Source organism: Anser anser, assembly GCF_964211835.1.
Source record: "Anser anser genome assembly, chromosome: 1".
NCBI lineage: Eukaryota > Metazoa > Chordata > Aves > Anseriformes > Anatidae > Anser > Anser anser.
The window spans coordinates 181,514,036-181,539,728 of NC_139720.1; the positions used below are offsets into that span (position 1 = coordinate 181,514,036).

Here is a 25,693-nt window from a genome sequence, read left to right on the forward strand (position 1 = left end):
CCCGGTCTAAGCACCAAAAGCGTCAGAGAGCATGTCGCTGCGGCTCACTGCTGGGTCCGTGCTCCTGCTCTTCTGCTCGAAAGGTACAGAAAGCACCCGGTGGTGCTCCTGGCACTTCCACCCCACTTCCTCATCTCTCCGCTCAGGCAGAGCCCAATTGCAACATGTTGAAGTGACCGCGGCTGACATTATTACAACATGCAAACAGTGATTTATCAACATTGTATGCTTTATTGAAAGTTGACAAGTGCAACAGTTAAATACATTGACGTGTTACAACTGTTTAGAGAACATGCACAAAAACATATGCATACTACTATACAGATCATATGCAAAAATCCATACTGGGAAATCCGATTTTTTTTTTGTTTTTTAAATTCTTTGCTAGCAGGGTTTGATAATAATTTTTGGAGTGGTTTTTCCTGTCTTAAACCAAACTACAATGAACAAAGATTTACTTCAAGATAATCAGCAGCCAGGGAACTTCAGAAGTTACACAAACAGCATAAATCTGCCAAATTCTGAACAGTTGCGTAGGTGCATTCTTATTTATGTAGCATTAAAAAAAAAAAAAGACTTTCCAAACTTTTTCAGATCAGCCAATGAAACAACTAAACTTCAATCTGTACAACCTAAATAGTTACAGTTTTTCTATTTTACAAAGTAATTACACTAAATACACAAATATACAAGTAGGCAAATAACCTTCATTGTAATTATCCTATGACCCAACTGTGTGTCACCTACCTGCCTTCTATATATAATACAGCTTTATGCACCTGTCCACTGCTGCAGAAAACGGTGCAAGTATTTGCACTTAAGGTTTCAGGTGACAATTAAGTGTTAAACACTGAGTTTACCTTTCTCCCTCTTCCTCTCAGATCCTATGCACCAGTCCTCACTTTGGAACCCCAGTGCTCTATTGGGATTGAGCCATCGCCTTTCTTTTTTTTTAAACTCCAGTCTATTTCTTCACACGTTCCAAGCTTGAAAAGCACTTGTATCGGCAGCATCACTGGATGAGTGGAAGATTTAAAAACAAACCAAAAAAAAAAAAATATTCAGGCATGCAGCTTCGTTCCTCAGCCATTTGCAGAAGCTGCTCCAGTCCCCAGTGTACTTGTGCTAATTCTCTGGAAGAAGTTTATTTTATTAAACCAACCTAAGAACAAAGACTCCTTCAAGCCAAAGGGGGAAGGGAGGGAAGAGAGGGAGAGATGAGCGCGTAACATGGTGGTGTGTGGGCGGGAAGCCTCTCGTAGTGATGCGTGCAGGGCACGGAGTCCTCAGTCCGGGCTGCGACGCGCGCTGAAATGGGTGTCGGGCGGATTCCCGCTATAGTCCTTCTCGCTCCGGGCAGTCCAGGGGCCGGCGGTCACATCGGCGACGCCAGGGGCGGCTACGCTGAAGGCCCCGATCCCTGTGACGCCGGCTGGGCGGGCTGCTGCTGCGTCGTCCCTTGGGACTGCGAGGAGGACGGCGGGGACCCCGTCTGCAGCTGCGCCTGGAACTGGGCGAGCTGCTCGGGGCTGGCGAGCGTCTTCAGCAGCGTGTTCTCCTGCTCCAGCTGCGAGTTCTTCTCGATCAGCTCCTTGATCTGCTCCTTCAGCACCTCCACCTCCTCCCGCACGGCGTACATCAGGTGGCTCTTCACCAGGTCCTGCGGGGCGACACCCGGGGGACATCAGCGCACGGCCACACACGTGCGCCGGGTGGCGCGCCGCGGGCCACGCCCCCCAACGTCAGGCCACGCCCCCTCCCCGCTCAGGCCACGCCCCCTCCTCCCTCAGGCCACGCCCCCCCGCCGCGCCGGCTGCAGCCAGTTCTGGGCGCAGGTTGCCGCATTTCCCTCCCCTGCCGCCGGCCGGCCGCGGCCGCGGGTGACGTCAGGGCGCGGCGCGGCCAATGAGCGGCCGAGTTATTTATAGCCGGTTGTTAAAGGCTCGCACTTTGCCTAGCAACAGCCGGCTGGCGGAGCCCTCCCGGGAGAGCGGCGGCTCCCGGCACCGCTCCAGCAACAAAGGGAGAGGGCGGCCGGCACCGGCACGGCACGGCCCGGCACGGCCCGCACCGGGACGGGACGGGACGGGGCCGGACCCCCCCGCGGGGAACCGCCGGTTCCGAGCCCCTCCGGATTGCCCAGGCCGGGCACGGGGGGCTGCGCCCGTTTGTACGGCGCGGGATGCCCCGGGAGAGAAAGAAATAAATTAAAAAATAAAAATTAAAAAGCAGCAAAAAAAAACGAGGAAATAAGGCAAAACGCCGCGTTCTGCCCCAACCCACCGGCACGGAGCCGTCGTGCCCTGCCCGGCCGCGGTAGGACACAGCCCCGCGGTGAGCCCCGGTGGGCAAAGCCCCCAGCCCCGGCAAACCCTGAACGTGAAACCCTAAGCACGAAGCCCCGCCGCCTCCCGGTGCTGTCCGGGGCTCCCGGCGCCGTACGTACCATCGCTTGCTCGATCTTGTTGTCGATCGCTACCACGCTCGCACCGGAGGAGCTGCGAGAAAAAGGAAAAAAAAAAAATAGAAAAACATAAAAATCAAAATAACGATCAGAGGGCGTCGGGGCGGCTGGATCCCTCCCGAGCCCCGGCGGGATGCTGGGGCTGCAGCGCTGCGAGCGGGGCGGCCGCCCCCGGGCTTCCCCCCCCGGGCACGGCGGGGGGACGGCGCTGGGCTGGGGGGCGGCGGCCGCGCTCCCTGTCCCGGTCCCGATCCCGGTGCCGGTGCCGGTGGGGGCAGGCGGGCAGCGGTGCGGCTGGGCGCGGACAAAGGATGCGGCCCCGGGGGTCGTGCCGCCCCCCTACCCCCCCCCCCCCGGCAGAGCCCCCCCCTCTCTCTCTCTCTCTCTTTACCTACTGTCGAGCCTCAGGGAGGAGCTGTCGGTGCCCAGCAGGGACGAGAGGAAGGAGATGGAGAAATGCCGCAGCTGATAGACCCCGAGATCCATCGCCACCGCTCTACAACATCGGGCGCTCATGCGAGCGCGGCCGGGAGCGCTCCCCGCGACAGCGGCCACACGGGGGGACCGGGGAGGGGGCGGGACGCCAGGGGACACACGCGGGGACGGGGGCTACCGGGGGGGTCCGTGGCTGGCCGGCGCCGGGCGAGCCGCGGGGCGAGCTGCGGGGCCGCGCCGCACAAAACCCGGCCATCCCGGCCCCCCCCAGCATTTATGCGCCGCCGCCGCCGCCCATTGGCTGCGCCGCCGGCTGGCCCCGCCCCCTTCCTGCATCTCATTAAGGCCCCCCTCCTCCTCCGAGCTCCCCCCCCCGCTCCGAGCACCCCCCGGACCCCCCCCTCCCCTCCGACCTCCCCCCAGAGGGGGGTGTGGGGATGGGGAGGGGGATGCACAGCCCCTGCCCCCCCCCCCCCGTCACTTTAAAATGAGACTCAGAGAGGTGGGGGGGGGGTCTTGAGACCCCCCCCTCCCCCCGCAAGGCTGATCCGCCCCCCCCTCAATAAAAAAATTCGGTAGGAAATGGTGCAATTCACCCAAACCAACTTAAAAACGCGGGGAAGCGGCGGGCAGCAGCCCGGCCCCGTTGCCTCGCCGACACCGCCACCTGCCGGCCCCCACGCGGTGTGTGTGTGTGTGTGCGGGGGGGGCACCCCAAACCCAGCCCAACACGCAGCCCCACGGGGCCAGCGCCATGCCCTGCGGGGCCCTGCAGCCCCACACGTGTCCGGGGGGAGCAGGAAGGCGCGGGGTAATCGTCTTAGGGCTAAACACAGCGCCCGCGTCGCGGCGGCACCCTGCTTAGCTCGCTTCTCCTGCCCCCGGCCGCCAGCCCTCCATTCACAAGGCCGGCGGCACCCAATTTCCCCCCCCCCCCCAAAAAAAAACCAACCCCAACACAACCAAAGCAAACCACCTGCAAATTCACCAGCAGGGAAAGCGGGAGCGACGCATTACGACACGCACACCAGGCTTCCAGCTTCCCACCTCGCCCCCGACACCCCGCGCACCTCACAAGCGGTCCCGGCAGCTCATCACCTGCACGGGAATCCCTACCGGCCCCTGGCCCAGGCTCGATCTAAAAATTAATGTTTTACGGAGGGCTGGGCTTGAAAAATCAGGAACTCCTCAAACGGCTCCTCAGCGGGGCAGCTACGCGGGATGCCAGGATGAGTAAAAGCGCAGCTGGACACCAGCTCAAGGGGCAACGGCGGTCCCCTGAGGCCCTGACTCCACAAGATAGGTTGGGTATAAAAAGGGGAGCAGCCCCACCTCCTGTATTTAGATCCACATAGATCCATATAAAATAACTCACGTGAGGATGGCAAACCTGTGGGCTCGGACAGACATACCCTCGAAAAGCCTGCTGTGCTGTTGCAAGACGTGCACCTGTGTTTTTACACATGCAAATGAAAATCAAGTCATGGACACACTGTAGGACTGTTGTTGCTGTCCTAATGACTGACAATTATGAAATCAGCAGAACGGTGACATTTAATAATAACAAAAAAATGCTATCATCCTCTAAATCAACAAATAACACTGCCCTCTTCCAACCTATATTAATAAATGTCCATGAATAAGAGAGAGGATCCCAAGCCCAATCCCCACTGAAGTCCTTAACCATATTCCATCAACTTCAGTGTGGGCTTTCAGCAAATTCCTCCGCTTATTTTTAGCTGCCTACGAGCCCGGGTTGTGATTCAACAGAAAGCTGTCAGCTGCGTAAGTAGGACTGCGCATTAACATGCATGCTCTGCTCTGCCCACCCTATAAAAAAAACAAAAGCTCGAAGTGTCCCTCTACAGCTGGGAGAGAGGCGAGCTCTCAGATCTGGGAAACAGAGAGCATGCCGTGCACTACTTCCATCCCGAAATCTGGTGGAAGAGGAACGGGGCACCGCTCGTCGTGGTGATCGTTGAGGTTCTTGCCTCAACTCCCCTCCACCTGCCTGCCAAGGGCAGACGTAATGCCGTATTTAAAGGCCGTTTCCCCCCTATTGCTGTTGTTCATACATGAAATACAGCGATCTGTAGAAGAGCTAAGGGAAACACTCCTCCAAACACCCCTTCTCCTCGCTTGCTCATCGATTTGTCTCCTCCGCTGCACCAGGAGGTGGCTGTTTGGGCTCGCTCAGCTCCCCTCCAGCTCTAGGAGGGGGTCAGGAGGATGACTTTGCTGTTGCTCAAAGAGGGGTTACTGAGCGGGGTAATACAGGGCTAAGCGAGCAGCTCGCAAGCGCTATTCAGAAATAAATCAGATGCTTGCATCGAAACACATACCAGAGCCGGCAACTTTTTAGCGAGCTTCAGCTTTTGTGGTGTTTGAGGTCTGAAATGCCGTTTCTCCCATTAAATAATTTCCTCTTGTCTCAATTTAATCCCGCTAAGCGCTCCTCTTTGAAGTGCTTTTCATCTTGAGCACATAATGAGGTAAGCTGCAGCACAGAATCGTTTTGTCTCTACGCGAGTCTGCTTCAGCACATTTTTGTGTGCTTGTTTAAAAAAAATATCGCTTTATCTATCAAGTACCTCGTCAAGGTGGGCTTCCTTCAGGTGCCAGCACGGGAAGCCCTGGACAAGCATCTCCCGAAGCTCAAATGAATCTTATCTTTGGACTGGGTTGCAGCAAGAGCCCACACCAGAAATCACACTGGGAGACGGTGACTTCCGTCCCAGCCGCTTTCATCTCACTCACTACAGACCCCGCTCCCGTGGATTACAGTTTTCAGCTGTAACAATGGCACAATTCATAAGGTTTTTTTTAAAAAAACCTTAATTGCTCAAGAAAAGGACTACAGAAACTGGATTCTAAGACACCCAACTTTGCGCTTCACTTGGAACGTGAAAATGGTCAAAAAATGATAAATTCTGCCGTAACAGTCAACAGCTCAAAGCTAGAGGTATCCCACAGGCATTGACAGCTATTTTCCCAGCATCAAACTTCTGTCAAACTGCTCAAACCTAACAACCTGAAGAAACAACTCTGGCTGCACTTGAAATCAAGAGCTGAAGGGTTAATTTCAACAGGCAGTGATTTTTTTTTCCTCATTTCAGTGAAGGCAAAAGGTAGAGAGAAATTGTACGATAATTCCTTTCCCCTCAGTAAGTCAGATTTTTCTATATACAGTAAGGACCAAGAAAAAACCAAAAACGTAAGTTAGGAACACAGAATCTCAGCCACCTTCCTCCTCCAGCTTCAAACCTGTAGCCCTGATCTTTGTTTAAAGACCCCAAGCCAACGAGAACCCACTGCTCAGCTCCAAAGGCTGACACCTTTTTTATTTCTTGTCTGACTTCTGCAGATTTGTCTGCACACCTCTTCTAAATCAATAGCACAACATCTATTACCGAGCCGTTTCGGGGTTTCGCCAACTGTGTGCTCCATCTCTCACAAAGCAACAAAATTATTTGCGTCTACAATTTTGTTTGTGATGAGGAAGTTGTATTTACGCCTATGAAAAACAATAAAGGGAAAGCCATGCAAGATGCAGTACACTAGCAGTGTTATTACTTTTTTTGCCGGATGTGAGAACAGAACTAAGTATGCAGAGGACAGAATACCAGCACCCTACCGGGGCTCTGGCAATAGCCTGGCAGAAGCCGTAATTGCACCACACACACAGGTACCGCGCTGGGCATTCGGCACGGGAGGCAGAGCGACGCGTTTAAAAGCGAGGAGATAACCGGGTAAGATCAGAAGACAGCCAAGGAGTGGTTCTTGCCGGCCCCTCTGAGGATATCCTCCCTCTTTTTTTACAGTGAACTAATTGCTAAGTCAACTCCAGTTGTTTTAATAAGAGAATTATAGCAAATCTACTCATTTTAATGCCGGTAAAATAAAAGATAAGGTCTGTATGGAGTACCTGGATATTAGCAAGCACAGAGAGGATCCCCTCTTACCGGTCAGAGCGCACTCCGCAAGGAAATCCGAGCCATCTTAAAGCAATCGTGATGTTCGGGACATTTCTTTCCCTTAGCTCATCCTTAGATGACTATCTAGCGATGCGGTTGGGATGAAGGACCCTGCTCCGCGCACATCCGTCGGGTTAAGTTTCAAAGTCCCCTCTCGGAGTCAAGCAAGGTTTATCATAGCTCGAATCCTGAAATTGCATCCAGATGCTGCACCACCTAAATTTAAGGACTTGCACATTTGCAGTAACATCTAGTCGGGGAATCACAGGCTTCCCGGATTTCATAATCCAAGCTTAAAATGACAAAGTGTAAAATATTTGCCTTAATGAAAAAAATTCTCCTTGGTATCCCGTAAACTGCTTTTAACCAAAGACTGCGAGCAGGAAGAGATCCACCAGATGTGTCGGTACCCTGGAAGTTTTAAATGAGACCCAGGAATTGATTTGTATTTCTCACACACACCAAAAAAGCTGCACACAACCTCACTCTGTGCGCTGTTGCTATCCCCAGGATGGCAGGGGAGAAAAACATTTAGTGCCATAAAACAGCATATGTGGAAAAGCGACAAAATGTCACAACTTCAGGTCTCACTACCCCAAGCATGGAGCTGAAATTCATTTTCCCTCTCTGTGAAATTGTTTAAATCATTCTAGATTTAACTCATAAAAAGAGCATTCTATTCCCTGGTCTTACGTGCAGCTTTCATGCGCCGTGCTTTTCTCAAAGCTGAGGAGAACACCTTGGAGTAAAAGCCACTTACGTTAAAATTTAATCCCACTTGTTCTCCTGACTGCACAAGAGTGGATTATTTTTTTTCCTAACCATCTACTCCAGAATTAAATGAAGAAGGGAGGAAAGAGTCACCGGAGCATTTCGAGTTACACCTAACATAACAAAAGAAACACAGCGAGTATAGGAAGTGGTTTGGCACGGTGACACAACAAGCATTTGGGAAGTTCTGCACTAACCAGCATCTCTGCCCCAGACGGCAGACGCCGGGACAGTGGCACACACACACACCCCTCACCTTGCACAGCACGCAGCAGGATTTCATCATCAAATTAAAAAAAAAGATGATTTAACCTAGGACTGAGAGTCACCTTACTCTTTTTTTCAACTCTCAATATCTTATGTGTCCCTAAGGCTGCCAAAAAGTCACCCAGCTACAACCAAGTCATGCAAAGAGGGAGCACTGGGTCTTACCTACTGGTGCTGAGCACGTGTGGGGCATGGTAGACCTTAAATCCTCCCCATCTGCCCTGTCCTCAGCCCCCTGTAAAGCCTGTGCCCCGATGCATTTTTTCACTACTAATCTTTTCCTTCCCCCCCCTCCGCCCTTTTATTTGTGCCCCCAAAACTACACTGGGAAACTGGATGCGTTAATTTAACCACACGAGAAATTATTCACCACAACAGCAGGCGTATACTTCTCACCACATAGTGCTTTTCCTCTGTTTTTCCTTTTCAACTCAACGCATGACAGCAAGCCTGTATTTCAGACAGAAGCACATCACACCAGAAGCCAGAACAAAACTGCTACGAGCAAAAAGTCCATACACTGCAATTAAAAAGCATCATCCTGTGGTCTTCAGGAAGCTTCAAAAGAAGTTCTCTACTCCAGCTCCTACAGAAATGATTAAAAACAGTCAATGATGGTCAAAGGAGAAAAATGTGGGAACACAAGACTAAGATCACAGTGCCTAGGACGTGGAACCCCAACTGCCATGGAAGAGGATGTAGGTAAGCCCCTACCCTACACCTGATGCAGCACATCACCACCACTATTGTGTGCAGAGCCATTTTTAAGGCCATCCTGGTGAGTAATAATTAGCCCAGGACACTGCAACTCAGTGAACCCGGGAGGCCCACACACCTTGCAGGTGTGTGTCTTAGACCTTCTTGAGGCCAGAGGTGGTTTTAGGGGCACTTACAGCTTTTCCTGCAACCTTTTTGCAGACTTCTCTTCTGGATGCATCCCCTGGAGACAGTAAGGTGAGTTCAGTGCCACTTTCCTCCCTCAGCAGGTAACTGGATGCAAGTCTTATCAGCGTGCCTGTTCCTCACCCACAACTTCAGTCTCTGTGCAGTCACAGAGAAAGGGCTTCAAAGGTGTCAGCAATATCACTGGACAACTGAGGGAGTGTTTCAAATCAAGTCCACTGTATCTCCTGGCTCTAGTGCATGTACGTTAACCAAATCCCTTCATTTCCGAGCATTCAGGGCACTGCTTCAGCTGTGCCTGGGCTTACAGCTCATCATCTTTAGGTAGCTTCCTAAAAAATCGGGAGAAAATTCAAGAGCTGCTATTCCATCCAAGCAGAAGCACAGGCTGTGTTCACTCTGGTGTATGTAAAGCCACGCTTACACCCGAGTGAAGACTTCCATTTACAGGAACCAAAATCCACCTACCTCCAGTTACTCAGGAAGCAAGGGGGGAATTTCCAGAACCATTCAAGAACATGACCCGATTTAGCACGGCTATTGCACACTGCGGGGCATCCTGAAGCCTCCCTCCCTTACCAACCACCAAGTCAGGCGTTTGCTGGACGATGCCTTCATCGTGCCCAGCCTGTGCTTTTGCTTTCCCTTCCCGTGGAAAGGAGGAGGAGAGGAATCTGATCTATGCCCACGCCTTGAGTCAAGTGCGCCTGAGAAGCGGGTGGCACAGCTGAAGCCTGGAGCAGAGAAGTTCTCCTGGCCTCCTTGCTCTGGGCAGAGCTTCTGTGACTTAGAAACACACGTCCCCACAGAGCACTTCCATGTGAAATATGTTGAAATTTGCCTTGCTCAAGGAAGAAACTGTAAAGCCATACAGATGTGGTGCTTGGTGTAAAGACTATGAACGGAGGTGTGCTCGAAAACTACTTAAAATTACCTAAAGATAGCTGAATAGGTATTTCAATCCGATCCGACTTTGCCTTAAGGCTCTGAGAGATGTACTACCTGTTTTAACACAGCTTTTCTTTCCTGTAGCCCTGCCACACTGCAAACCAGAGAGCAGCCAGCGCGCAGATGTGCGAGCTCAGCACATTTTGAACATGTCCCTGGAGCACCTTCCAGGCCAGAGACTGCAAACGGCTGGCAGAGCTCCATGTCATTTACAGGGGGAAAAAAAAAAAAGCCAAAGACCTTGTTCTCCTTCAAGCGGGGTCCAGCCTTCCCCGGTACCCTGCTACCACTCTTTAGGGCTTTCTTTAGGGCTTTCTGTGAAGCCCTCGTTCTCCACAGGACTGCATCTCACCCTGAGACTGTTGGAGCTGCGCTGGCCACGCCGAGCAGACAGCGCTGACATTTAGCCACCCTTGAGCCAGACGCTGCAAGCAGCAGAAGATGTACTCTTCATCTCCTAACGCACAGCCTGCAAGGATTACAGCACGTTATTTCATAGCTGTTCAATACAAGGGTAATCATCTTTATGGGGAGCTGGCTGAGTTTATGAATGGGGCCCTGGTTATGAAGCAGTCCAGTCCGTTCCCTCACACTGATGATGATTTCCTGGTGGATACCTACCTAAAATACATTTCGTAAGCTATTCCGAGAGCCTTTCGTACAAACCAAGGCCTGAAGTCATTTACAGGCTGCACCAGGAACATAACACTTCTTCAAAACTATTATCTAATCCTCCAGAAACCACTGTCACCAAGATGACACCTTGAGCCTTTACAGCTGAAAAAACAACCCTGAAAACAAAACAAAAACCCCACAAACCCCAACCCCGAGCAATTCCAGCAGCAGAAGCGTGAGATCAGTAACCTGTTTAGCAATGCACGGGAGTCCCCAACAGCTCCCAGGTGCATTTCCTCATTCTCAGGCGAGGTGTTAGCTCAGGTGCCCAGCAGCAGTCACGTTGAGCTGCCACACCACAACTGATTTGGAAGGAGAGAGGGCCTCCGCAGCCATCCTGGGCTTAAAGTCCCTCCTCGGGGAAGCCGGGGAAGCACGGTGGCAGTGCCCCCCCAAGCAAGGGACAGGCCACCTCTTCCAGAAACACCCCTGGGCAGCCTGCCATGGCGGAGTCATCGTCTGCTCTGACCCGGTACAGCGCAGGGGAATTCCTCTGACTCTTCCCGGCTGCTACCGACTGCTGGAGGCCCTGGGCAGGTGAGAGGTAACATCAGCCAGCAGGTCAAGCGCAAGTGATGGTGACAAGTTATAAACAAAAACATCGGGAAGTGAACGTTTGAGTCACAGGGTAGCGCTGGTGCAGCCGAGCCAGGCTCCTGCCCTCAGTCAGTTTGCCCGAACCTGTTCCTCAGCCCCGTTTCTGCAGTGCTGAGCATTGTAAAGCAGGCCGCTGATAAACCAAAGCGGGCAGAAAACAACCACTGAACGGGTTCAGGTGTCGGAGGAATTTGCTTGTACTGATGGACTGAGAGATGTCAGTGTACTCGAAACAGTCCTTGAAGGGCCTGAGACCTGTTTAACTGGAGGAACAGCTACCTTTAAAGGAGAAAATGCTGGGTGCTGTCAATTTTTTTTATTTCACTTATCAGAGCACATCTGTTTAGTATTTTCTTAATAATGAATTAAAGCCTACCGCCTACCTTTTAAAAATAGTAGGAAGGACTAGCCCACAAATCTAGTGGGCTTTCCACCCCCTTGGTATCATCAGATGGAGCCCATCATCAGAGTGACTGGATGCCCTTCGTTAAGGTACCCTTAAACCAAGCTGAAGGTCTTTGAGTCCAGGACAGGATAACCTAAACGTAAGGAAGTTTCTGTCCCTGCCTTCAGTATTGTTCATGTATTTTAAGCACCTACAACACACTTCAGCAAGCCAAGAATTTGGCACTCACCCCCAGTACTCCTTTCTTCCAGCTGATGCCATAACCAACAGGCTGAAGCATCTTCTGGCTTATTTTTTTTTATTCCTTCTCCTTTCCCAGACCCAGGTCGTCTCCATTTCCAACCACGTTTCAAGAAGAAATACAGAGGACACCACAGCACTGTTCTTTCAGTATCAAGATTGAGAGGCACTGATATGCAACAGATCTCAAGCAGACAACTGCCTGCCTGCAGTTTGACTACAAAGGAAGCAGGAGCTCATGCACACCCATATTGTCCCTGTTTCCAGCTGCCCAGGAGCATGTAGGAATTTGGGGTCACTTTTCCAAAGCACTGTGGAAGAGCTCAAGTGCCTAGAATCTAGATCTTGGACTTCATTCATACAATCATAGGATGGTTTGGGTTGGAAAGGACCTTAAAGACCACCCAGTTCCCACCACTGCCATGGGCAGGGACACCTCCCACTAGATCAGGTTGCTCAAAGTCCCACCCAGACTTGATGGGCATTCTGGCAGCTAAGCTTACAATGAAAAAGTGTAAAATATTTAACTATTAGAAGTAAAAGCCCTTCTCAGTCCCCTGTAAACTGCCACTGACCAAGGACTACACGTGGGGGAGTGAGAGGGGATGAACACCAACTGTGCGTTAGCATCCTGAAAGTCTGAAATGAGACTTCTGACCTGGGATTCATTTTTCTTTCCTCCAGAAAGCTGCACACAGCTTCACTCGCCCTGCAAAGGCACCGTGTCTCTAACCTGGAGAAGGCCAAATGCTTCTTTGGATTCGGCCTATGCATTCAGTAGGGTCAGTTTGGGAAGGAAAATACGACCATGTGCAATATTAGCCAAGAACAGCTGCAAAAGCAGTTAAGGGTTTCTCCTTCACTTGTAACCCCTGGTGACGTGACAGTCATTCAATCTTAACTTAGAGAACAGCAACTAGAGCAAAACCAGCATCTCTGCATGAGACACTGAAGGAAACAAAAGCAAATAAGAAGCAAACAGGAAGCAGCCTGCTGAAAACGTGCAGCAGAGAGCACCCAAACTCTCAGTATAAAGCTAACGTGCAAATTGTGTTTTACGAGCAGAGGTGCTGCATCATACTGCTGCGTATCAGTAAAATTAGGAACAGCCAAACACCGTGACAACGCCAAAAGCTTAAAGAAAAAATTCACACACCTCTACCCCATCACACATTTTCACTACACTATGTAATACACTAATTCCTGGTAGGAAAGTCTTCTCAGTATTACACTTCTTGTCCAGTAAGATATGACGACAGAGGTTATGGCTGTATACACACACTGCTTGTCATCATTTTGAATTGCTATTATAGACGATTTCCATTACACTGGGTCCGCAGGTGTTCAGATGAACTGTCGTAGTATAACTTAACATTCATGTGAAAGTTCAAGTGTATGTTCAGAAACTCTCAGCCACTGAAGAGAATTTAAAAAGATTAAGTTTCTTTTAAGTTTTCAATGCACGAACTGGAAGTTTTTAAAAAGGCACCATTCACAGAGGAAAGCTATTCTCCACAGGCACTAACGGACACACGACAAGGTAAAATGTACTAATAACTATTTGTCAAAAAGTTATTTTAGGGCAAGATTTTTGTTTTAAGGGTGTGGTGTAACAAAAGCACCAGTTCAGAGATTCGAAGCTATGAGGAACACGTCCCGTGTTTCCTCCCACTGAAGGCTATTTGTCTTTTGTGCACAGACCGATAACTAAGCAGCATCCAAAGTAGGGCATTTCCCCCCCTCTATCATGGATTTTAAATCAGCTCAGTAAAATAACTGTTCCCATTCACCAAATTACATGGTATTTCTTCTAAACACTAGGGGAAACAGATCAAAGTAAAGTGTGCATTGTGTATTTCCCTATTTATGTGCAAAATTAGGTTAATAAATGCAACTTGCAGAAGACCTAGTTGTATTTCATCACCTTTCCGAACATTCAGCATGGCTGAATAACTACACTTTGAATGTGTGTCAAGGTGGAAGATGCTATATCCTATTTCTGAAACACACTTGAACACACAAAGTTGTTTGATAACATGATTCAAATCATGTTCGAATTCTCATTTTTGGTTCAGCAGTACCCCACCTAAGTTTCATAATGACTCCAGTAACACGTTTTTGAAAAGAGAAAAACATTTTCCATTCATGCTTTTTTATGATAGGGATTATTTTAAATATCGCAGTAAAGATTTTTCAAGACACGTAGACTTTTAGTGAATGAGTAAACCACTCTGCATGACACAGTACTCTCAACCAGTATTACACTCGTAGCTTGAAATAGCCTGAAATGGTTTTAACAAGTGCCAAGTACTTGGGTTTAGGAGAAGCATTTAAGTACTTGCTCAAACAAAATAGTTTAAGAAACCCTTATAATAACAACACAGAGAGACGATAAACCAAGCATCGAAAAATTTAAACTTTCTAAATACCTCTTTAGGTGCTGTTCCAGTTCCAAGAATAACACTTTCATGGTTATTCCGTCAGAGCCCCGTTTCTGGAGAAATGTCACTTTCATTGATGTATCTATTTAGTACCTGCTGATTAGTTCCCCCAGACCGAGAGCCTGAAGAAATACCTTTCAATCCTTGGCAGCCGTGAGATTAGCATTAGCATTCCACTATTAACCGCGAGCCCTGAACTCCGCAGCACTTTCAAGAATCACAAAGCCTTGCCCGTTAAAGATTATCCACTTGCTCCTATTCAAAGTTTGCAGAGTTTAATAGCGGCTGGTCACGATCAACAAAAACAAGAAGGGCAAACGGTGACGACACCGCAGATCTTGGGATCACATGGTTTTCTGTTACATAAAGCATCAAGAGAGATTAAAATCTTCACGATTACGTTTTCAAATCTCAAACAAATGCATCTGCTTTCAGCAGCGCCCGTTTCTCTAATTCAGACTGCTCCCGCTTTTTGCGAAGCAGGGGATCATTGCTAACAGGTAGCTAGTTCTGCGTAAGGCCAGCTGAGTTGTACTGTTCCTCAGATCAGAGTCCCAGCACTTAATGACAGCTGTAATTAAGACACAGAACCAATGGCACTGGGTTAGCCCCAAAAAAATTTACACAGGCAAATCCTACCCCTGCCTGCTATCACCACAAGCACTGGTGACGAGTTACAGACATGATTGATTCATTTGAGCCTTCTCCTGCAGGCCAGATTAAGGTAACTCGTCTGTCCTCCTGAGCCCTGTATCAATTCAAAATTCACCTGAATGCTGTGTATTCCTCCTCACAAACACGTATCACCATAGGGAACTGTATTATGTATACAACACATCTGATTAACTACAAGCCTACTCACACAGGTCCCACCACCCAAGACCAATTCAACACGTTCCTTACTCCTTACTCTATTATGGTGAAAGCTTTCAGTGCAAACCCAAGTTACTACCTACAGTGTGCTTAGAGAAGCAAACAGGATTCACCTTCCCAGTCCATACGTGATCCGGACAGGCAGAGAAACCCCCTCCCCACGGCAGTGGGATATCAAAGCACAACTGCAAGAACCCCAGCCACACAGGGGGGCACGGGCATTGAGGTTACACACTCCCAACAGATCAAGATCATAAAAACGCAGAAATAAAGCCAGGAATTTAACCTAGCAAATATTCCTTGGGTGTATCTCTGACTGTTAAAGCGGTATCAGATGCATTTCTCCGGTAGGATTCGCCTTACAAGACTAAATAGGAAAGAAAAAGCAGAAGGGCCAAGCAAGGTGGCTCGGTGAACATCTATCTGTTACTCAGCTGCATTTCTGTTGCACCTTGCTACGACACTGATGAGGTGACTCAGATGGCAGCAGAACCAGGTATTGCAGGATAAAAAGAAAATCTAGCCTGGCTCAGGGGGAGGAAGGCACAGGGCGGCAGAAAACCAACCCCACCTATTTGAATCGACCAGTCGAACATCGCATGAAGGGAGTATTTTGGCTAGGAGTCAGAAAGGCAGCAAACGGACAGAAGTAATGCAATTTTGGGCAGAGGGGGAGTAGCTGCCCACTCCCAGAGCCAAGGGGGAGTTCAGATAACTTAGGCTGGGCATCAGAGCTGCCGTGTGAAGCACTGCATAGTGAGAGGCTTCGGACAAGAACAATTTCTAACGAACCCTACTGATAGCATCACCTTATCTATCACTTATCCTACAGCCTCCCTTGGCATCCTGTACACTCCACAGCTGACTGCAGGATTGCCATCACTGGCAGCCAGGCTTGACTGAACCTATATCCCACAGAGCTGCACCAACACACGATGGCTTCAGATTTTAAGCTGTCCTTCCCGCAAACCTCTTTAACGTCCTTTTTGCCATCTGTGCTGCCTGTGTTCCCCTCTCTAAAGCTGCACTATTGACATCAGCGAGGAAGACAGCCTTTCTCCTTAGCTACTGTGCATACAGCGGTCACAGATGTCCTGCAGGGTGCTTGAGCCAACGAATACACGAGTACGTTGGCATGGGAAAGGACAAAAGCAGCGATGTTAACCTTTTATTTGGGCAGTCTCTGCTTCCTCCTTTCCTACTCCAAGATGAGCCCTGCACAGGAGCTCCATCAGCTAGGGGCTGCGTCGAGGCAGTTAAGAACGAGGCCCAGTAAGTATGCACATCTCACCTACAGCATCACTCAGCTCCAGCGCTGCGCTGACTCAAATCTGGGATTCCTTTATAGTCAGAAGGATGATTAAATGTTAGATTACATGGGGAAAAAAAATTCAGAGACCAATCTTTAAGCACTAAATATAATTTATGAAAGATAAATAACCTTATGTACTATCAACTCATGCCCACACACAAATTAAAAGATACTGTAAAAAAAAAGTTATCTTTCCATCCTCCTCCTCACAAGCTTATGCCAAAATCCTTGTAATTTGCTCTGATTATTAAAAGAAATCATGACAGAGCCAGTCTGAAAAAGAAAGGTGAATATGTATATATATATAAATATGCACATACGATGCAGCACTACTGAATACGTTCAGCTGCTCTATCTGGCAGAGAAGCAAGTATGCTGCTGGACTCACAAAGAAGCTCCCATCTCTGATAACACTGCGCCTTTCCTCATGCCTCAGCCCCAGTTCTGGCAACAACTCTGCAGTAAAAGCAGGCTTTAACACTCACAGGCTTTATTTAATGCTAATTCTCCAGTTATTATAAGTAAAGCTGTTTCCATACCACCGATCCAAAAGCACATATTCATAACTCCAATGCATCACCTTTTTATCTGGGGTGTTTGTGCCCCAGAGCAGTTCTATCAGTTTAATTTGTCACCTTCAAGAAAAACAGCGAAGGATTTGCTTTGTCAGTTACTAGGCTGAGACCAAATTAAATTTTAAAACACAACCACTTCAGAGGCAGGTATTCCGATAACTGCGTGATTTTGCTTGCAACCATGCCCATAAATGTGCCGGTTCTGGTTACAAAGCGTTCAAGTAATTAAAAATATTGCTCAGTTATGTGTAGGTCAACAACTTACAGGTAATAGAAACCACAATGAAATTGTAAGTCAACTGGATGAACTAAGGGATGGAACATTTTTATTGCTTTGAAAAATAGCCTCTAGCTGCAACTGAAAAAAAGCCTGAAGTACAAGGATCTTCTTTCTTCTGCTGTCACATTCAAGAACTCAGCACCGAGCTATGCTTTCCTTCCTTTGTCCTGAACCACTCTGGCTGTTATATAAAGTGACAGATTGCGCACAGATGAATTATCACCGTGGGTACACTAGGATGTCAGATATGGATAAGTTTTAGCATTTAATGAAAAAAAAAAACACAACAAGATTTCCTGCATCATCGCATCACAGTACCTAGCTCCCCCCCGCCTCAAAAGCTGGGATGCCCAAAGGGGGAGGGGGAGAGCATTGCGAGACATTTAACTTGCTGTACTCCCCAACAGCTTTGTTTTTAAAAATAATAAAAAAACCAACACAGAAATACACACCAGCTTAGATTCAATCTAAGTGAATTAACCTGGCACCCATCCAACAACATTTACTGCTTGTGTCAGTCTGAATGAAGTTCAGCACTCGAGCACCAGCTCCTGAGCACGTCACGCAGCACCGAGGGAGCTGCCGTACCTCTGTGGAATAAACACTTGGCAGGTTCATTTTCCGTGTACTAGAGAGGACTTCAGAGACAGCTTGAATAATCTCAACTTTTAACATAGGAAAAAGACAAAAGATAAAAGGCAAGCCAATCTTTAGACTACTGACATAAAAAGCCCTTTGGTAAAAATGCCTATTTTGCTATGAAGCGGCAACCTAAGTTAAAATTCTGGTGTGAATACTGGTGCTTGATGGAGCAGAACATACACCAAACAAAGCATTCAAGCCCTTTGCGAAGTTTCAAATGCACAAGTCTGCAATCCTTCATATATCTCAGAGTTAAAAAAAAAATACTAGAACAGATCTAAGACTGATTCAAGACACTGGTACAATAACAGTCTCCAAAGACTACTACTTCAGAAGTTAAACCACCCAATTTATACAAATTCACAGTGCTTACTGTTAGGGGAGACGCTCCAGACACCCTCTGCACTGTAACTTATGTATTTTTTATGCTTTGTTCCCACCCCCACCAACACACACACACCTTGATCAATCTTTACGGTGCACTTGGCAAGGAGTGTTTCGCAAGGCTGCTCAGCAGAGACAGCAGCACACGAAAACAAACCTTATCTCAGAAAATATTCATTAGAACTCAGCAGTGAAGCAATGCGTGCTGAAATATCAAAGGAAGTGAAACCGACAAGAAGGGGTGAAAAAAAACTACAAGAAGCTGTACACAGACACTTGCACCGTAAGGAAAACCAAAGCACCGAAGTGAAAGACAAGTATGTAGATGCCAAGCCTGGGAGGTGCCTCATCCCCAACACTATAGCAGCAGAAGACACGGCTGGACATTTGCAGGACCTTTGTGATCTTTAGATTTATAACATCAGCCTAAAATACATCTTCTCTAGCTGCAATTTCTTTCAGCTCACCATTAAGCAACTCAAAAAAAAGAACATGTCTTTAGCTATGAACATCCCAGTTGTGCATCTTTGGAGTATTGTTTGAAATCCTTCCCAATCACCACCAAGCGATACAGAAGGTAAGCTTTTCAGTGACAAATGAGCATTACAATTGCACATCATTAACCTGCTGTTCTACATTTGCTTCGTATTTTCATCAGAAATACCCATCTAGCCCAGGAAGTGGGCTCCAGGACAACCTAAAAAAGGCAGGCAGGCAAGTTTAACTTTCCCGCAGCATCCTCCTACCTGTCAATCTGCAGCTCCTGCACAAGAAGAGATACCTTAATGCTTAACTCGAATTTTCTTCTAAGAACTGGTTTAGTTGGTTTATTTTAAAGAAATCACTCAGGTCACATAGCTGAGACTTTGTGAAACTCTGGCTAGTTAATTCTGATGAGGCAGTTTTGAAGCATCAACCACCCTGGCTGCTAAGGAGAGATGAATTCGAATCTCTGGAGCAGATCCAGGAGTGATTTCTTATTTACAGAGATTTGGAAGACACCACAAGCATGACAGGGCAGCTGCAGGGAGCCAGTCTCCTCCAAGAACCACAGTGTGCAATGTGAGTGAACACTTTACCTGCCGCTGAAAGGGAAATCACTGAGCTTCTAGCATTTCATCACAGACAAGAACAAAAGGCCTCCAAGTGTGTTCAGAGTGGAACTGTGTCAGTATGACCGATTTGTGGCTTTTTGCACTGTGGAGATGAGTAAAACCAGAGGTGTTCAGGAAGAAGAGCCTCATGTCTCTTCAGCTTCTCCAGGTAAGACACCTTTCCCCTGGCCATGCTATGCTATCTTCTTCTAAAAAGCACCATTCCCTTTCTTTGCTATAGCACCTGTGAAATCCAAACGAGCAGAATGTGATTAACAAGGAACCTGATTAACGTGGACTGACACGGCACACTAACAGCGGCTCAGCACTTCTTGCTGCAAGGGGTTGTCAGTTTATTTTGCGTGTTACATCAGCTGAATACAAAACAAGTAGCTAAGGATTCCTGGATACCAGCTAGACTGGAGGGGAAGGCATCCTCCCCCAGCACTCACGTACATTTGGTTCTTAAGAAAACTTCAGAGTGTGATGAAATTGCCAGTCATACAACCCATGAAATAGAGCCTCAAGGTCAAGGGTAATTTAATTTCAACAGACAAATACGGCACTGAGCAGGACACAAACCTTTCTATTCAGAAGGGCAGCTCCCTGAGGGAGCAGCGGTTGTACCCTCCATACCCAAAGCCTTCACAGAACAACGAAACAAATCAGCATCCTGCCCAAACTGAGGTGCATCACTAGGTGTGGGCTAGCAGTAACCGGTGACAAGTATTCCTGAACACCAGAAGCTCCTCATTAATACAGGAACTTTATGAGACTAAAGCATATCTGATATTGCTTGGGCATTCAGTGATACCCATAAAAGCTTACAACACTGTAGTTCTAACTGAAGTTGGAGACAGTAAGAGCTTTTAAACTTTTCAAGAAAAAGGATTGATAATTAAAAGCTTTTTTTTTTTGCTCAACATTTTCACAGGGGGGAAGCCATCAGCAGCCTCCCAACAGCGCTTTGCCATCCTGACTCCCTTCTTCGCTTAGGGCAGAGGCTCTGCAAGGTGAGATGCAGCTGAAATGATCCCCTGAGGTCTAAACCAGAGCCAGCCTGGCTTCTCACCGGTGCCTCCAGGAACTGAAGGCTGCTGGTGCTGAGGCTGCTCAGCTCCTGGATGAGTAGCGGCGCAGGGACTGCAGCAGGGACTTGCCCCACGCACGCAGAAGGAAGAAGGGCGTAACTCGCTGCTGAAACGGGAACTGCAGCATCTGACACGTGTTTTGCACAGAAACCCTTCTCACATAAATAACTTTCGTGGTGGCTATGAAACTCACTAAAACATGCTGATTTCCACGAAAGTATATAGGAGTTCCTAGATAAAGGGATTTCACAGGACAACAGCAGCAACAAAACAACACCCAGGGCAGCGAAGTCAACACCTTGCCATTTGGAGCCACTGACATACAGCAAGTTCCCCCCCCCATGATGAATGATTAAGCCCCAGTAGTTCATGTGTCACCAATACCCTACCCCTAAGCGTCTGTTACTTCAGCAGGCATCAGGAGACAGCACTAATCCCGTTCCTTCTTATTTTTACCGTGAACGTTTAATTCTTACGCAGTTCTTACCCTGTATTTATTTCGGTATTTTTGGAAATTGAATGCATTCAGCACTGTTTATTTCACAAGGACTTGAAGTCACAACCTTCAATTTTCTGATCTGGCGACGTAACAAAAGCAAGCCGTTCTGAAATTAGCTTCTTCTGACAAAGCATTTTCTTCAAACACCTTCTGACTGTATATTTATTTCTTCCCTTATCAGTAAGGAGCACAGAACTGAAGAAAGTCCAGATGTACCAAAACGACCCTCTTTTAAACCCGAAATTGTGACTTCGGCTCCATAGCCAGCAATTATCAACCCTTTTTCTTGAAAAGAATTGCTCAAATTGGGTAAATAAGAGCTATGGAGGTTATTCTGGGAAGCTAAACACGTAAAGGTTTGAAAGGGTGTTACTGTATCTCAAAGGATGAGAGATTATTTTTATATACACTTATTAATGAGACTGAGAAATAGAAGGATGTATTTATAATGAAATCAAGTATTAAGTAACAGAATCGTAAGAAAACCACCTAACTACAGACCTGGAGACTAGAAAAAACATGTCAGTGAACTAAAGACGGACATAACAATGGGATAGAAAGAAGAAGAAAACAGAAATGAAACGGCAAGTGGATGCAGGGAAAGAACAGGGAGAAGAAGTAGCCAGAGAAAATAGCAAGGAGAACAAGGCATTAAAGCCAGAAGGGTCAGGAACTGCATGTGGGAGTGAAGAGGATAAAGGAATTATGAGCTAAAAATATCCAAAATAAAGGTAACAGCAGATGTTATTTTTTGGTACATTTAATACAACATCTGAAAAATAGAAAGAACATTTCTGGAAACTCCGGATTTTTCGGGGAAAGGCAAAACATAGGAAGGGAAGGATTAAGAAACTAAATCTATGGTAAGTGGTTGCTAAAGCCCTGCAATTTCCCTTGGCAGACCGGCACTTCGATTCATTACCCAGTGCCATGACACCGCTGTCCTAGGATGACAGCTTTCGGAAAAGGTGAAAATAATAAAAATGGAAGTGCCCAACTCTTTTCTCTATGTAAGTATGCAGAAATATCCAGCCTATTATGACTCTTTCCTTAGTTCATGCTCTAAATGCAGTAGATTAGAGAAACGCTTAAGGTACCCGCAGTGTAACAGCTGTGTTAGCCAGGATCTTTGAATTGCTCGGCTTACCCCACTGGAAAGGGTGAATGTGGCAGTGCTAGGGCAGCTCATCCCAAAACAGCTCACACAGCTCTGACCACGCTGCCCGCGTTTCATCACCATGCACAAAACCCTCTCTCCCCACGCTATTCCTGCTGCCAGGAGCACTGCAGTAGCAGCCCTGGGTTCCACTGCTACTGCTGCTGGCCTTCGGTGGAGGTGAGTTAAACAGCGCGGCAATTAGAAGTAAAAAGCCTGCCTACACCTGCCTTTCCATGATCACCACTGATTCAGTCACAGCAAGCATGGGGATTTTTCAAGAGAACGGCTCTGTGTGAGCTCCAAATAATACAGCATCATTTTCGTACCACAGGGAGGGAGCGAGCAGGCGTTAGAGTGGGGAGGACAGGCAGGCAGGCAAAGCTCGCTTACTGACACATTCACATTTCATTCTTAGTTAATGATGGCCAACACTTGATAATGCCCAACAAAAAGAGCACCAGCAGAGGTAAAGATTATAGGTTCCAAATGTGCTCCAGAAGTCTGTACTTTTGGCTTCTGAATATCAATGTATCAAGTTATAAGAGCCGAGAGTTGTTGTTTCCAAGACGCCTGAAAAAAAATCGAAGTTTATTACTTTCTCCTTCAGTGAGCAGTTCAATATCCCATCAAACATTTGTGGTGAGCCCTGTTGGTACATACATACGGACCTAAGTCCAAGGATGTAATCTGCTCAGGCATTCATGTCAACAGGCTTTCCACTGACAGAAGCTGAACTCCATGTTTTAATAAGAGACACGAACGCAGCTAACAAGACACGTCAAATTACATTCTTTTCCTCTCACCCCGTTAATGTATTCCACTATTGTATTTCGCAACGGGCTCCAATTAATTGCTGCGAAAAGTTCTCCTACTTCATCCTGCCCACATGTTCCTGCCTTCTCCTTCGCATCGGATCTGATGGGAAAACTAATCTACCGAAGATTACCTGCTATATACCATGCAGACAATACAAAAGTGAAGGCAGAAATGAGGGGCTGACAGAGGGGAAAGAGGGAATATATTAACATTATTAATTCTAGGCTAATTTCCCCTTCCTCTCACGTGTACACACCAACCACGCTATCAGGGTAAAGTCCTCCAGAACACACTAGACGTGAAGCACTAGCACCAGAAAGCAAGCATGGATGATTTTTTGTCTATTTATGTGTAAGGAGGATTCAGGGGTGGGTCAGGAAGAATAAGAAAAGCAGATAAGGAAGGAAATATTCAGGACATTCTCCCGGCTAATCTTCTCTTCTAACGATACCCGCCATTGCAAGGGGATTGCCCTGTCCCAGTCTGCAGCTGTGTGCAACATCTGATTAAAGATTCATTGCGTGCTGCCAAGCAAAGGGTATGCTCAGTAAATATTGATATAAACAGACTAGTATTTACCTGTGTCAGAAGATTATCAGAACAGTTGAAGAACCACATTCCAAAGAAGATAAGCAGGCAAACAGGCAGAAAAAAACAGCAGAAGAGAGAAAAAAACAAAGTTATAGTCAAAGCTATAATACTGAAGAGAAACATAACAGCAAGCACAATTAACATGAAGCCTGTTGAATACTTCAGGGTTATCTGACAAGTGACTGAATCATCTGCACCTAGGAACAAAGAGGTATTGGCACTGACATTAGCCAATTATTTTTACTCAAAAAATATAGTTAAGTCAGATTTGTCAGCTATGATACTGCTCAGTCCATTCAAAGAAACCCTTCAAGATAAGCCCGTTGTTAAAAGGGAACAAAAAAGTCTGCTTGCAATATTACTGAAATAAGTCTGTGTACTGTGTGTCAAGGTGTTTCCTCGAGGTGTTTCCCAAAGCTTCCTTTAGCACAGGCAAGGTTCGGTGTCTAGAGGGCAGAACCCAGCCTAAGGCACTTTGTCCCTACCTCTCTCTCCACCAGAGAGAGAAGCAGCCCAACAAAATTAATCTCCCTGCACCAAAGTTGGCTTTTAGGAATACCTTTCCCTCCTATTATTGTGACTCCACAGGAGTCACAGGTTTTCTGCTCCTATGCTTTGTTCTCCTGGTTTCCAGTCCATCCACTTCTTCCACACAGCATTTCTGTCCTTTCCCCCTTGATTTAGTAGACTGTGGCATACTAAATTTTCTAGGTCTTCTTCCCATCCCAGAAGACACATTTGGTAATCACCTTACAAGCTTAAAGGAAACAAAAGACAAAGAGCTGAGGGTGAGAGCAATGGATACCAAGTGTACATAGTTCATCTGAGCTACTGATGTCACTAAAGAATGGAGAAAGTGGGTTTTTTTGTGTTTTTTTTTTTTTCTTACTAGCACACTGTATGAAAAGTTGGGACAGCCCACAAGAACAGATCTATCTGGTACCTTTAAGAAAAGCCACAGGTAACAGCTAAAAAGAGAAATCACTACTTGTTATCCTACACTGCAGACTAACCCTAAAACCATTTTAGGTTCAGATCTTTTACACTCAGCTCAGCAGCTGTCTCAGCAGTTCCAAAAAGCGCTCACAATTTTTTATTTTTTTTAAGGGCAACAGGAGTTAGTGGAATAAAAGGATTCTGATTTTTAAAGATCTGGACCTTTGTTACATTGCAGAGCAAAAGCTATTTGAAGAATCTGGAACCTTACAGTCTTCATTCTGTTTCATCACTTGTCTCAATTATTTCCCTGACAACCTGAATTAAGAGGAAATTAGAGAGCTTTCAGTCTCAAATTTCTGCTCATGTGGTAAAGAAAGCTTTTACTAGAATTAAATGCTATTCCACAAAACACATCCTCACTTTTTTTTTTTTTTTAAAGTGAGGCTGCTCATGCTGACTTGAGCCTCCCTGCATTCACCGGTCAGGTTGCTGCTTTTCTCCTTCAAGGCCCATATTATGTAATAGCTCAGCTGCCTACAAAATTATATATCGCCACACAAAAAGCACGAAAAAAATCTTTTTTTGCTACGCGCTCCTCTAAATGTATAAAAACCAACTTTATTTTTATTCTTTACTTCTGCATCAGCTTGATCGCGTAGCGAGACAAAATTGTCACTGATACCAGCGGACACAAAATAACTCAGCTTTTAAAATAAACTACCCTTTGACCACATGCACAACGTTTGAGGCAAACCGAGGAGGTAACACGCATATTTTTATGCTTCCTCACAGCACACTGCGCACAAAAATGGGAATCAGCAGTGCACAAGGCTTATGTAACCAGAAAGTCCCCAGCCTTGCTGCAGCTGATGCTGTCCGCTGAGCCTGCCCCTGAAGGCCTCCTTACAGCACGCAATTAACTCCTACAGTCACGCTAGGGCAGCAAAGGCTTCTTGTTTCCAGCTGGGAACTCGAACAAGATAAAGAGGTGTAAGTATAGATAACACAATTCACCTATTTTTTTCCCCCCAAGCATCATATAATTTGGGAGTGTTCTTCAACTGCAACAATAATTAAGACTGCCCAATTAAGAGCAGCATACCTAAGAGAATTCTGTTGAAATATGCTACACTACTGATAGCACAGCCTCGGCTAAAAATAACCTGGTCCTGACGTTATTGAAGCCCTTTCTACCTTTCCTACCTCTTCTGCTTCCCTCCTGGGCTTGGAGAGACATCCACTCCTCTCAGCGGTGACTCCTCACCGGGGGCTTAGCTCTGAACGACTTCAAAGTTAAAAGCGAAGTATAAATGAAAT

At 47.0% G+C, this 25,693-nt stretch overlaps 1 protein-coding gene across 5 annotated transcripts in view; it reads right to left on the bottom strand.

The window, feature by feature from the left end:
- Positions 1-211: 211 nt before the first annotated feature.
- The window catches only part of TSC22D1 (TSC22 domain family member 1), a gene marked incomplete at its 5' end in the record, with an annotated part of 87,015 nt that continues 61,533 nt past the window's right edge, over positions 212-25,693 (bottom strand). For 2 of the 5 annotated variants that reach the window (XM_083811498.1, XM_083811495.1), the window contains 2 exons: positions 212-1,660; positions 2,447-2,498. In XM_083811498.1, the coding sequence (XP_083667624.1) occupies positions 1,400-1,660; positions 2,447-2,498 (313 nt within the window). In that variant the 3' untranslated portion in view covers positions 212-1,399. Of the gene's footprint in view, positions 1,661-2,446; positions 2,499-2,855; positions 3,179-14,109; positions 14,166-25,693 lie in introns of those variants that run through there. The other 3 variants (XM_083811496.1, XM_083811504.1, XM_083811497.1) reach the window with 3 other exon arrangements.